This window comes from Suricata suricatta, chromosome 10, assembly GCF_006229205.1.
Source record: "Suricata suricatta isolate VVHF042 chromosome 10, meerkat_22Aug2017_6uvM2_HiC, whole genome shotgun sequence".
NCBI lineage: Eukaryota > Metazoa > Chordata > Mammalia > Carnivora > Herpestidae > Suricata > Suricata suricatta.
This window is the reverse complement of record NC_043709.1, coordinates 84,363,511-84,377,663: the sequence shown is the minus strand read 5'-3', so window position 1 is coordinate 84,377,663 and position 14,153 is coordinate 84,363,511. Positions and strand designations below refer to the sequence as shown.

At 37.1% G+C, this 14,153-nt stretch overlaps 1 protein-coding gene across 2 annotated transcripts in view; it reads right to left on the bottom strand.

Annotated features, from left to right (window-relative positions):
* The window catches only part of GYS2 (glycogen synthase 2), a 51,203-nt gene that overhangs the window by 10,994 nt on the left and 26,056 nt on the right, over positions 1-14,153 (bottom strand). For both annotated transcript variants that reach the window (XM_029954764.1, XM_029954763.1), the window contains exons 8-11: positions 11,873-11,979; positions 10,914-10,973; positions 9,922-10,000; positions 9,076-9,189 (exon numbers count right to left, since the gene is read on the bottom strand). In XM_029954764.1, the coding sequence (XP_029810624.1) occupies positions 9,076-9,189; positions 9,922-10,000; positions 10,914-10,973; positions 11,873-11,979 (360 nt within the window). The remainder of the gene's footprint in view (positions 1-9,075; positions 9,190-9,921; positions 10,001-10,913; positions 10,974-11,872; positions 11,980-14,153) is intronic.

Here is a 14,153-nt window from a genome sequence, read left to right as displayed (position 1 = left end):
CACCCAATATGGGGCTCAAACTTACAACCCTGAGATCAAGAATCACATACTCTCCCAACTGAGTCAATCAGGTATCCCAACAATAAAGATTTTATTCTGTTTTTAATGGTTGACTGTTGTCTTTTTTCTCAATTTGTTTCTACCTGGCGCAGGAAAAAGGGAAGCTTTGTAATAGGCCACCCTCCACTGCCCAGGCACTAATCAGCCGGAGTAACAGAGATAAGTGACAGAGATACGAGGCATCTAATCTAGATTAGATCAAACTAGAAGCCTTCACCCAAATCACAACCCTCTCTCACATGAGGTAATCACCTGCTAACCTATCTCCCTGCTTCTATTCAGCCAACGTGTCTACTCTGCACAACAACTAGAAGGAACCTTTAAAAATGTGCCAACCCCTCCTGTGCTCAAAATCCTTCAGTGACTTCCGCATTTCACTCAGAGTAAAAGCCAAAGAGCCTTTTATTTTTATTTAAAAAAATTTTTTTACATTTATTTTTTTAAATTATTTTTTAAATTTATTTTTGAGAGACAGCGTGAGCAGGGGAGGGGCAGAGAGAGAGGGAGACACAGAATCTGAAGCAGCCTCCAGGCTCTGAGCTAGCTGTCAGCACAGAACCTGACATGGGGCTTGAACCCACGAACTGTAAGATCATGACCTGAGCCGAAGCCGGATGCTCAACTGACTGAGCCACCCAGGTGCCCCTACATTTATTTATTTTTGAGAGATAGAGAGAGACAGCATGAACAGGGGAGGGGCAGAGAGAGAAAGAGACACAGAATCCAAAGCAGGCTCCAGGCTCTGAGCTAGCGGTCACCACAAAGCCCAATGCAGGGCTTGAACCCACGAACCACAAAATCATGACCTGAGCCAAAGTTGGATGCGCAACCAACTGAGCCACCCAGGTGCCCCTACCATGGCCTTTTAAAGCCGTGGTGTCCAGGTAAATGTTTAAGAATGAAAAATCAAAATATAAGTATATATTTGTACATAAGTTTACTACACATTTTACTGATATAAGGATGTATAGCATACAATTTCCAAATAATAAAAAAACAAAAGCCTCCACACAGACATTTGTATCAGCTTTATTCATAATTGACAAAACCTGGGAGCAGTCAAAATATCCTTTAATAGGTGAGTGAATAAAAAACCTGCAGTACATCCAGACAATGGAATATTTGTCAGGGCTAAAAAGAAATGAGCTACTGAGCAATGAAGAAAAATTAAATGTACATGGAAAAAAATTAATGTGAAAAAAAAGCCAATCTGAAAAGATTGTATGATTCCAACTATATGACATTCTGGGAAAGGCAACTATAGAGACAATAAAACAGTCAGTGCTCCAATGGGGGAGGGTTGAATAGGCAGAGCACAGAAGACTTTTTGGGCAGTGAAATTATTCTGTATGATTTTGCAAAGATCGATACATGTCGTTATACATTTATCAAAACTCATAGAAGGTACAAATACCAAGAGTGTAATAATGTAAACTATGGATCTTGGTGGGTAATAATGTGTCAATGTAGGTTCATCAATTACAACAAATACACAACTGTGAGAGATGTTGATAGTGGAGAAGGCTACATATGTGCCTGGCAAGGGTATATGGGAACTCTCTGTACTTTCTACTCAACTTTGCTGTGAACCTGAAACTTCTATAAAGAATAAAGTCTGTTAAAATATATGTAATGCTCTCCTTATTATACATTCTAGATGACTAAATGCTCCCAAATGCTTTTGTTGGCTTTGACCAAAATCTTGTATTCAGAATCAATACATGGTTTCAACTGCTGAGTGTAGTTCTGACATGAATGTTGATTCTTTCAGAGATAAATGTCAAAATTTCATAGGTTCATCAGTGACATGAGTGACTTCTTCCCTGAGTTGGACATTAACCTTTGAACACTGGAAAACTATTTCCTCATATTTTTGTGCCATTCACAATTTTGTGTAATGACTATAGACACAACTGTTCTAACCTTAATCTGTATTAATATTTCTCCACCATTTTCTTAAGTCCAGACCACTGAGACACAATTAATCAAGCCATGATGGGTAATGTTCACCTATCTTCACTCTCTAGATACTCCCACCATGGCCAGTTTCAAGTTACCAATGTGATGTCACTTAACTAGAAATGGGAAGCGCAGTGGCACATCATTACAGAATATTTCCACCATGTGTGTACAATAGCCATAAATAACTTTAAGTGCATAGGTAATTGCAAAATGTAATAAACAATAAGGATGTGATGAGTTTCGAGCATTACCTTTCATTTTAACATCATTGATTTATATTTTTAAGTTGATATAATTTAATTTTTAAATTTTTAATATTTTTAAATTAAAAAATTATTTTAGAGGGAGACCAAGAGTGTGCAAGCAGAAGAGAGGAGCAGAGGGAGAGAGAGAGAATCCTAAGCAGGCTCCACACTCAGCAGAGTCTGATGTGGAATTTGATCCCATGACCCTAGGATCATGGCCTGAGCTGAATAAGAGCCTGATCCTCAACCAACTGCGCCACCTGGGTGCCGCAGTTGATATAATTTAATTTTTTTAAATAGTTATTTTTAAAACTGGGTCACAAAATTTTCAAAAATTTAGCAATTGGCTCTCGTGTGCTGATGTAAGCCACTACTAGGACTACACCGCCTATATTGTTATGCAAAGGCAGGGACAAGAGAGAGAATGGCTATCATTAGAAAGCTATGAATAGGATGAAAGAATGCTCTTATTTCTCCTATTTATTAAAGCTTTTCTTGAATCATTATTAGGCAATTTGTCAGCTTCTCCCCATAGTTAAGTAGTTATTAAAAAATAAATAAAATCTGAGGGCACCTGGGTGGCTCAGTTGATTGAGTGTCAACTCTTGATTTCAGCTCAGGCCATGATCTCACGGTTCATGAGTTCAAGTCTCGCATCTGGCTCCAAGCTGACAGTGCTTGGAATTTTCCCTCTCTCTCTGCCCCTCCCACACTTGTGCTCTCTCTCTCTCTCTCTCTCTCTCTTAAAATAAGTAAATAAACCAAAAAAAAAAAAGAAAAAAGTTTAGAAAATAAATAAAAGAAATAAAAGTATTGGGATTATATGTGTATATATATATAAAATGTATATACTACATATATTATAGTATTTATATTATGTATATATACATCACATACATCATATACACACATATATAACACACATAATATAATATATAATATATTCTTATGTATATATTGTATAACATACATATAAATATATATTGTTTGTATTGCATATGTACATATATGTATATACATACATATGCACATAATATAATAAAAGAATAAGTATATATTTTTCTAAGGTATAAATTTTTCTATATTTTTCTTAAGAGATTACTTTCGAGAAAAATAAAAATTTGGGTATATAAGAACAATAACAGTTATATGATACTTTCTATGTTATAAATAATGTTCTCACATATTACTTCATTTAATCCTAGCAGAATCATGACATTCTCATTACCCTAATTTTATTTTATTTTTTTAAGTTTATTTATTTCTTTTGAGAGAGAGACAGAGAGAGGGAGAGAGAACGAGTGGGAGAGGGGCAGAAAGAGAAAATCCCCAGCAGGTTCCACACTGTCAGAGTGGAGTCCAATGTGGTACTCAAACTCAGGAACAGTGAGATCATGACCTGAGCCAAAATCAACAGTAAGCCACTTAACCGACTGAGCCAGTCAGGTACCCAATATTACCCTAATTTTAGAAATAAATTATATGCATTAGTTGTATCACAGGAGATCCATAAATAGACAATAGGTTAAATTTAGAAAATAAAATAGTAAAATATCCAAAATTAGTACCTAAAAAATGACAGTTTGAATAATAAAAATCACAAATAGCCAACTAAAAATAGGTAAAATGTTTTCCTCCATTAAACGAGACCTGAGTTCCTATCATGTGCAAAGCACTGCACTAGGAAAAGCGACAAAGACACAGATACTGACTGTGTCCAGGCTGTCATCAAATGGGCAGCCCACAGTACTCCTGGCAAATACCAGCAAACAGGGATTCAAAACTCATTGTGCCTACTTTGGATTTTCCAAGTCTAGGAAAATTTGTACTCTCCAAAGACCATTTTGGAATATGAAAACATCATGGCTCATTCATTTTGTTTCCACCCAAACACACAGCTAAAATAAGAAAACAGCTGCTGTGGGCCCTAAACAGCCAATTCCAGGGGCCCAGGGCAGAGGAAAGGATGTTAGAGGTCAGCCTAAGGTTATAGGGAGGATTAAATGAGATCCTGTGTACAAAAACCCCCAGCAGAGCACCTGACTCACAGGGGGCCTTGGATAAGTAGGGAAAAAACAAATAAAAAACCAGAAAGTTGCCTGACCATATTATCTTTTGAGGGAATCAAGATCCCAGGAAGTTAATTGACTTTAACGTGACACAGAGTCAAGACCAGGAATCTGTACTGTAGGGTTTCCCCACTATACACACTGCAGAGACAGAACTGATGATAAATTCAAACTCAAAATAATCTGCAATGCTTCCTGAATCAAATGGCCTCATTCATATGGAGAGCTCATCAATCCACTCTGAGGGTTAAGAATCAGTCGATACAGTTCTGTAAATATGCAGGTGATCAAATAGGCACTTACATTAGTTAAGCTTTTAAAGGATATCATTTGTAAAATTAAATATCTGATTCTGAATTGACGAAAATTTATCTCAGTGCTTTGAGTGTATATTATTATGAAGGAGCTATTCTTTATTTCTTGTGTGTGTGTTTCCTCTATGATAATAATCAATGAATGTCTCATAAGATTCATGAGCTTAACTGTATAAACATAATTTGTATGAGACAAACTTCCTTCTCCATTCACTCTACTTAAGCCATGTGTTTTTGTATCTCTGTGCCTTTTTATCTACTTCCTCTGCCTGTTATCTGCATGATGAACTGTTACCGGCTTGATAACCCCCTGCTAGATCAATCAAGATCTAGCTCATATGCCACCCCTTTTATAAAACATTATCAAGTCCTCCAGGCAAAGGTAGGTTCTCCATTCTCCACTCTCATCAGGCTGCTTACACCTTTCTAAGAGTTATTGAGTACCAGGATTTGTTACATACTGGGTTAAGTTCAGATAAAAGCTAACATTTATACTCCATTATTATGCACCAGGTACTGCAACATCCATCACTTATATAATCCTCACAACAGTTCTGTGCGTGTAGGCCTATTTGACCACCATTTCACAGATGAGAAGACTGAGGTACATTACGTAAATTTACAAATTGATTAAGCAGTAGAGATTTAAAGCCAGACAAGGGATCTTGATTGACAGCCCCAACTGCTTCCCCTCTGGAGAAATACAGCAGCTGCTCTTAGCCTATGGATCTGGCAGAGGTAGAGGCAAGGGCCAACTCATTTCTGCAAAACAATGACTTTTTGCATGTGTGATGTTTGTTTGGAAAAATCCCTACTGCGAATAGGAATCCTACTAAAATTGTTGCATTCAGTTGCTCATAGAATAAGGTACCCATCTGCCTAGCATCCTGAAACTGTTTGGTAGGTGAACAAAGCTCGAGAAAGTAAAACGTAAAGGAAAGGTTTAGATATAGGGAAATGACGTGTGTAGCAACACTTAACGTATTTTAAATAAGTCAACCGTAAACCACAATACACACACATGCACACACACACACACACACACACACAACTCACATGGGCATCTTTGTATTAAGAAAGGAAATATTCTAAAATAATTCGGAATCTGTGTTAGCTATAGATTGATTGTACTATTGAAAACTATTTTTGTGTGTGGGCACAGGAGTGCATGTGCGTGTGTGTGTGCGTGCGTGTGTGTGCACATGTGTATTTCCTTCCCCTAACTGACCATGTTAATAGTCTGTTTTTCTCCTTCATGAGTCACATGATTATGCTGTGTGTATATTTTTCACGTGTTTGTGAATTTTATTAATTCTAGTTTTTATTAATGACATTTGACTTTCTGTAAAAAAACAAAAAAGGTTGAGCACTTTTTAGAACTGGGCTGCAGTCTGTGGGTCTCCCCTCCTCATCCTTCCTCCCCGCTCTCCACCCAACTATCCCTCCCTGTCTGCTTTTACTTTCAACCTCTTTATCCTTCACAGGCATTTTTGTCAACAAGTGTTTTTACATCTAATCCTGTCTTGGTGTCTGCTTCTCAGAGAATGAAAACTGAGAAAATTTATAGGAGACACAATTACTGCCTCAAAGAACTCCCAGTCTCACTGGAGGAATGAACATACATATTTTAAAACTACAAATAATTCAGTGTGATGATTCCTAATTTGCAGTAGATGTAAAGCGTCTTGAGAATGCACATAATAAGGAAGCAGTTCTGTCTGGAGTAGGTGAATGCACATCAAGAACAAATGCAAGTGAGCGATGACTTTAGGTAGGGTCCCAAAGGGAGCAATGACTTCTAGGTTAGAGTGGCTGAGATAAGGGCGCTTCAGAAAGAGAGAATAGCAATAGCAAAGACACAGAAGGATGAAAGTGTTTGACATACTTCAGAAGTAATTTACTTGTCCATTCTTGAGAAATTGCTTCACTGTTACCATACTTAAAAACAACAACAACATAGATCAGCAACGCATACTTTGTTCAGAGCTCTTAATTTCAAGAGACCTTCCAGTCTCAGTCTTCCTAAGGGTAAGGGAAGCCTGAACCATAGCCATGGCTCCATACTTCTGGTTCTATCTGTATTTACTATACATATCGTGTGCCACGCACCCGACAGACCCTCAGAGGAAGAACCACAGACTTAAATATAAGTGTGACATACAAAGTTCTGTAAAACGGAGAAGAAATTCATGTTTTCCTTTTGCCACTAGTTCTTTTCTAAGAGAAAGAAAAAAAGAAAACCTACCAGTCTAATTACATGAAAACGAGATCAAATTAGTGCTGATACACTCTGAAGTAAGGTATGTTTCTGTAGACCCAATAGTGCTGAAAAGTGTAAAAAATAGTGCACTCTTGGGAGATACATCCTTGCATTTTCAGGGAAAAATTTGTAGCCTGCCTATTATGTGATGTGTGCTGCTGGTAAAAATTTTGGAAATGCAGAAACACAAATGAGAAAATAAGTCACCCATAATTTCATAGCACATACATATGTGTATGTATCTATGTACACATGCATGCATGTGTGTGGAAAATGCGTTTTAAATGTATGGGTAACACTGCTTGCGACATTTAATAAACAGCTTCTATCATTTAATTTCATACTACGAGCTGTTACTATCTACTATCATGAAAATTTCTCTGGCCTTAATTTCTGAGACATTTTTCCTGTTCTAACTCTTGCTCCTCTCTTCTACTGACTTTTCCTCTAATCTCTTAAATCTTTTTTTTAATCTCTTAAATCTTGACATTTTCTTGTGGCAACACTTTTCTCTGCTCATTCAAGCTGGTCTTCCAGCACGGCAGGTTTGTCATTCCCTCATATCCCCTACTGCCCCTGATAGCTCCTTCTAAACTCCAGACTGTTTTCTAAGTACCCAGGAAACATCTCTACTTGAATAGCTCACATGTAACTCAGACTCAATCTATTAAAAACTGAACTCAATTCATGACGTGTTCCTCAAGCCAACTTCTGATAAAGCTTTTCCTTAGATTTTAGAAAGTATTGATTAAATAATGAAGCTAGGAGGCTAACATCTTTCCCTTCAGCTTCTTTTTCCTTCCCAATGACCATGGGTCACTAAGTATCATCTTTTCCCATATGCAACCACCCTCCTCATTGTTCCGTCCTCTCTAGCACTTCCGGTATGGCCTTTGTAAGGGGCCCTTTTCATCTTTCACCTGTACTGTGGTGGGGCGTCCTTAACCTGTTTCCCTCCGCCACCCACTCATGTCTGTATCAAGGAGTGAATGCAAGATGAGGAATGAATATACGAATGGGCTATTTTTTTCCAAGAAATTTTGCAGAGAAGTGTAGAAAAGACCAAAACATTTAAAAACATCAAGAGGAGACTAGATTAAGGCAAAGCTTGTTTGCTTATTAATGTGAGAAAATTTAAGGAATATTTGCAGATATCAAGGGAAGGAGCTAGTAAACCTGGAGTATAAGGGAGGAGTAGCAGGGGAATGAGGTCCCAGAACAACCCTCAGAACCAAAAGGAAGAGAAGTAATAATAGGTCAAAATTCATATTTGAGGAGTACTGAAGGAATTTAGATCTCATTGAATTTTCAGGTCATCTGCTAAAGGTGAGAGAAAGAAGAAAAAAATGAGACCTTTGAAAAGATTGGTAAAAGCTTGTGACAACTTGATCTTGAATATTGGTGAATGGGATTGAGTAGGGATCAGCAACTATCTGTTTACATGTTCACCACTCTACCCTACACCTACTACTGAACCTGGAACATGGTAGGCCCTCAGTAAACATCCTATAGACTAAGCTCAACAGTGCCAGAAACCAGGTCTTATGCATACAACGAACACTATGCTTAATCTTGTAGAAACTCAAGGGTCAAAAGAATGAATTGGTCTATAGAAAATTCTGTAAAAATATCATTAGCCACACTCTCTGAAATGGAAGCTTCTCGTATTTAACCCCCAATAAAGTTGAACTTCAAATTTCTTCATTAAATTAGAGGATGTTTTCTTATTCTTATTGACCGTCTTGTACAATGTTAAGAATGATACTAAAATACCATTATATTTTAATCACCCAAGACAGAAAATAGAATTAGTTTTTTTTAGAAATATCATCTGAGGGGCACCTAGATGGTTCAGTTGGTTAAGCCTCTGACTTTAGTGTAGGTCATGATCTCCCCATTCCTGAGTTTGAACCTCACGTTGGGCTCCATGCTGCCAAAGCCTGGAGTCTGTTTCAGATTCTGTCTCCCTCTCTCTATGCCCTTCCCCTGCTTATGCTCTGTCTCTCTGTCTCAAAAATAAATAAACATTAAAAAAGTTTTTTAAAGAAATATCATCTGAAATAGTTCCGATAGGTGTCAAAACAAATACGAGAGGCTTCTAATAAACTCTCATAAAATATAGTCTATGTCATTTTGAAATGCTCTATGTAAATAATTACTTCTACCTTGACTCTGTCTGTGCGGCTGTTGAAAAGTCCGATCCGTCTAATGGTGCTGAGGATGGGATCAGTGGAGTCATCAATCATATTGTGAGTGGTCACTGGAGGCAAAGACTGTCGCTGATGTCACAGAGGAAATAAAATGTCAATTGTGGAGAGATTAAAAAGTGTGACTAATTTCAACAATAGGTCATTGGCAACATATCATCCAGCCTTCAGTCTTCTGAAATGACAGTAATGTTGATGACTCAGTTTTGTGTGTGTTTCAGAGGAGGATAATGAGTTGAAGAACTTCCTTTGGATATTATGATACCTTTGTTTTTCGCCTGCAGTCACTATGTGAAAGGCCTAGACTTCTTGACTACTTTTAGGATCTATTTAGATGAAGGCGTCTGGAAATGTTGACTCGACATGAACATCTTTTCTGGATCCTTCTAGGAGGACTGTCTTCTGATGGTTCCTGATGCCTCACTGCTGTGGCAAGATGTTACACCTATCTTGCATTTTTTGTAATAAGTCCACTCAACTGAGAAACATTCACCTTTTCTCTATCATGACTCAAAATGCTCTGCTCTTTGAAAATTTAAGGCCCTTTTTATTGTCATTGCAATACATACAGTTTTTCAAATGGATATATTGGTTCCAAATGAGTTTTTTAAGTGGATACAAGATATATTTCATGAAAATTTTCAAAGGAGCCATTAAAAGCACCCATAAAACAAGCAAAGTTGACTTTTCTAAAAGCTCTCAGGTTTAAACATTTCCCAAACTAGCCCATTTCAGTAAATTAAACATTGATCTAAATTAATTTTAACAATCTTGGGAAGTGATGGGCATTCTTTTCCTTGTTACCTGAGTTGAAAAGATGGCTCTTTTCATAATTGTTACATCATCTCGATCCAAAATATTGTTCATGTCAGGAATTTCTCCTCTGTGGGGAAAACAATGTTAATAACAAAAATAAAAATAACTGGCCCTAATTCATATGCATCAGACTCTGTTGTAAGCACTTCAAAAATAAATGTTAAACATGATTTTATATAAATATAAAAATAAAAACATGGTTTCCTGATGAAGTTTACAGACAAATTCCTAAGGCATGAAGAAGTTTGATAAAAGAACAATTTTGATAGCATGAAAGAAAATTAAAAATTTTTTAACCTTTAATGTTGGTCATCAGGAGGACATTTTCATTATATTTTGCCTAGTCTTGAGGACCCTGTTCCAAAGTGGCCATAACTTCATTTATGAGTTGATATTTTTATTGGAAAAAGGAAATGATGCATGCCTGCCACCATTGATCAGAAAATAGCACAGCTTGCTCTTCATATTATAACAAAATCCATATATATTATTATTTTATAATACATTTTAATTTGACCTGATTATTTACATTTTATTTTATAAATTTATATATTTCATTTATCTTATTATGTATTTAATGCTGATTATTCATAAAGTAAATATAGATTAATTAACATTACTTAATATTGATAAATATTTTAACATGTAAGTATATGTGTATAATATATAAAGTCAATGTATTTTTTGACTCAAACATTTTGTGAAATCTCCCTCAGTTTCACACTGACATATTAATCCCTAATCAGAGTCCCATTGAATTAGAACCTATTTGCATATGTAATATATAACTATGTTCTCATTTGTACAACTTGTTTGTAACTATATGTCAGAAGAAGGGTAAAACAAAACCTGTTCACATGACGTAATACATATTCAAAGTCTACTAATTTGGAACAAAAGAAACACATTATAGTGTAAATTGTTAAATTTGAACAGTGAAGCCCTAAAATGTTTGAAGTGTTCAGTTTCCCAGTACCTACCTTAATAATGCATCATAGAGTTTCTTTCCAAATTTTTCCTTCACAGAATGTGCAATGTCCCTGTATAAATTGGAGGATTTATAATTTAAATAGTGTCACAATTTATAATCTCTGTTTGCTATGACCATGTTGATGTTTTGTCAGCGCATTCTTTGAAATTATAGGTCCTTTGGCACAAGTTCTTCTATTGCTTTTCCTAGTTGCCAATCAAGCTTGAGTTGAAACCTCCAGAGCTGAGGCAGCAGAACACACTGAGTGGCCCACAGAGCTCCACAGTTTTTTTGCTTATGACATTCAGGGAGAGTGGAGGGCAGGGAGGGGGAGTGGCTGGAAGTACAGATGTAACAAGATGGGGAAATTCTGGGATAATTGTTGAATCTATGTTATGGGCATAGTAGGGGGTCATTATACAATCTCTTTACTTGGCATACATTTTTAAATTTTCACAATAATTTTTTAAAGTTCAACCCATCTTTAAAGATTTCTAGGGCCACCGTGGTGGCTCAGTTGGTTGAAGCCTAACCTTGGCTTAGGTCCTGATCTCACAGTTCATGGGTTCAAGCTGCTTCAGGTCTGTGCTGACTGCTCAGACCCTGGAGCCTGCTTGAGTTCTGTGTCTCCCTCTCTGTTTGCCTCTCTCCTGCTCATGCCCTGTCTCTCTCTGTCTCTCAAAAATAAATAAATGTTTTAAAAATTTCAAAAACTAAAAAGAATAAAGATTCCTATGGAGGCTTTGTCTTTCCACAATGGTTCATTCCAAAGCTTTTACAGTAATATAGTCCTATAGGCATTCCATAATCTGACATAGTAGCCCAATGAGAAGAGAAGCGAGTAGCATTTGTGCTATAATAATCTTAAGGGGGAAAAAAACAGTCCAAAAAGATATATCAGAAATTATGCAGGTTAAAAAAATATCTCTACACCTATTGCTTGAGAACATGTATAAGATATGAGATTACCATAGCTGTTTTCGCACTGCCTGGCCTTTCAGGGTTTCCACGTTGAAATTGTTTGTCTTGGCAGGCATAATGAAAAACACCACCACCGTGACGTCACTTTTATGCATCTAATGAGGGATTAGGAAACACAGCCAGTCAACTACCAAAGATAAAAGAAAACATTGATAGATGGACCTTAAACTTAAACAAAAAAATAGTGTTTTACATTATCTTTAGATAAGAGGAATACTTATGATTGACAGAGAAATTACACCCACTTTCCTGAAGCTGATTCAGAAATATTATTTTAATTTGCTTTCAGTTGAGATTTATTAACAATTTGAAAATTCAGATATAAAATATTTTTATTGGGGCGCCTGGGTGGCTCAGTCGGTTAAGCCTCCGGCTTCAGCTCAGGTCAGATCTCACCTTCGTGGATTCAGGCCCCACGTCAGGCTCTGTGCTGACAGCTAGCTCAGAGCCTGGAGCCTGCTTCCAGTTCTGTGTCTCCTCTCTCTGCCCCTCCCCCTCTCATGCTCTGTCTCTCTCTGTATCAAAAATAAATAAAACATTTAAAAAATTAAAAAAAATATTTTTATAAACCAGTTAAAATATAGAGTAATTGCTATTGATAGTCACAGTGATTTTCTGTGGTTAAAAAAAATTCTTATGAATGTGAGCTAATGATAGAAGACCAAAATGAGTTCTTTAAAATTTAAGATTGGATGTGGGACTGAGTGGCTCAATTAGTTAAGCCTCTGACTTCAGATCAGGTCATAATCTTACAGCTCATGAGTTTGAGCCCTGCATTGGGCTCTGTGCTGACAGCTCAGAGCCTGGAGCCAACTACAAATTCTGTGTTTCCATCTCTCTCTGCTCCTCCCCAGCTTGTGCTCTGTCTGTCTCTCTCTCAAAAATAAATAAACATTAAAAAAATCTACAGAACTCATAGAATAGGCTCACTCCAGGAATAGCCACTGTGTTATAAAAGAATAAATGTACTATCTGAAAGAATGCTTTCTTTTAATTTCTCCAAGTATTGTAATTATTTTTGATGTCTAACATAGCAGTTGGCTTTCTCCTCATGTGAACTTAAAAATAAAGTGACTATTATGGGCACCTGGGGGGCTCAGTCGGTGAAGCATCCAACTCTTGATTTTGGCTCGGGTCACAATCTTGCAGTTCATGAGTTTGAGCCCCACATTGGGCTCTGCACTGACAGTGCAGAGTCTGCTTGGAATTCTCTCGCTCTCTCTGTGCCCCTCCCCTACCTGCACTCTCTCTCTCTCTCAAAATAAATAAACACTATATATATATCCAACCACTCTAGAAAACAGTGTGGAGGTTTCCTCAAAAAATTAAAAATAGAATTACCTTATGACCCAACAATAGCACTTCTAGGAATTTGTCCAAAAGATACAAGAGTGCTGATTCATAGGGGCACATGTACCTCAAGGTTTATAGTAGTGCTGTCAACAATAGCCAAATAATGGAAAGGGCCCAAATTCATCAATTGATGAATGGATAAGGAAGATGTGGTATTTATATTTATATATTTATATATTCATTATATAAAATTAAATATATATAACACCATAAGCTTGTGGCTCTCTTTAAAAAATGTCTGATCCGGGAACCTTCCTACACTGTTGGTGGCAATGTAAACTGATGCAGCTGCTCTGGAAAACAGTATGCAGGTTCCTCAAAAAACTATCAATAGAACTCCCTTAATGACCCAGCAATAGTACTGCTAGGGATTTACCCAAGGGATACAGAAGTGCTGACGCATAGGAGCATGTACCCCAACGTTCATAGCAGCAATGTCAACAATAGCCAAAACATGGAAAGAGCCTAAATGTCCATCACCTGATGAATGGATCAAGAAGATGTGGTATATATATACAATGGAGTATTACATGGCAATGAGAAAGAATGACATCTGGCCATTTGTAGGCAAGTGGATGGACCTCGAGGGTGTCATGCTAAGCGAAATAAGTCAGGCAGAGAAGGACAGATACCATATGTTTGCACTCATAGGTCTAACAGGAGAACAGGAGAAACCTAATGGAGGACCAGGGGGAGGGGAAGAGGGAAAGAGAGTTGGGGAGAGAGAGGGACGCAAAACTTGAGAGACTATTGAATACTGAAAATGAACTGAAGGTTGAAGGGGAAGGGGGTGGGGCGAAAAGAGGTGGTGGTGATGGAGGAGGGCACTTGTGGGGAAGAGCACTGGATGTTGTATGGAAACCAATTTGACAATAAACTATTTAAAAAAAATTTTTTTTAAATGTCTGATCATGAA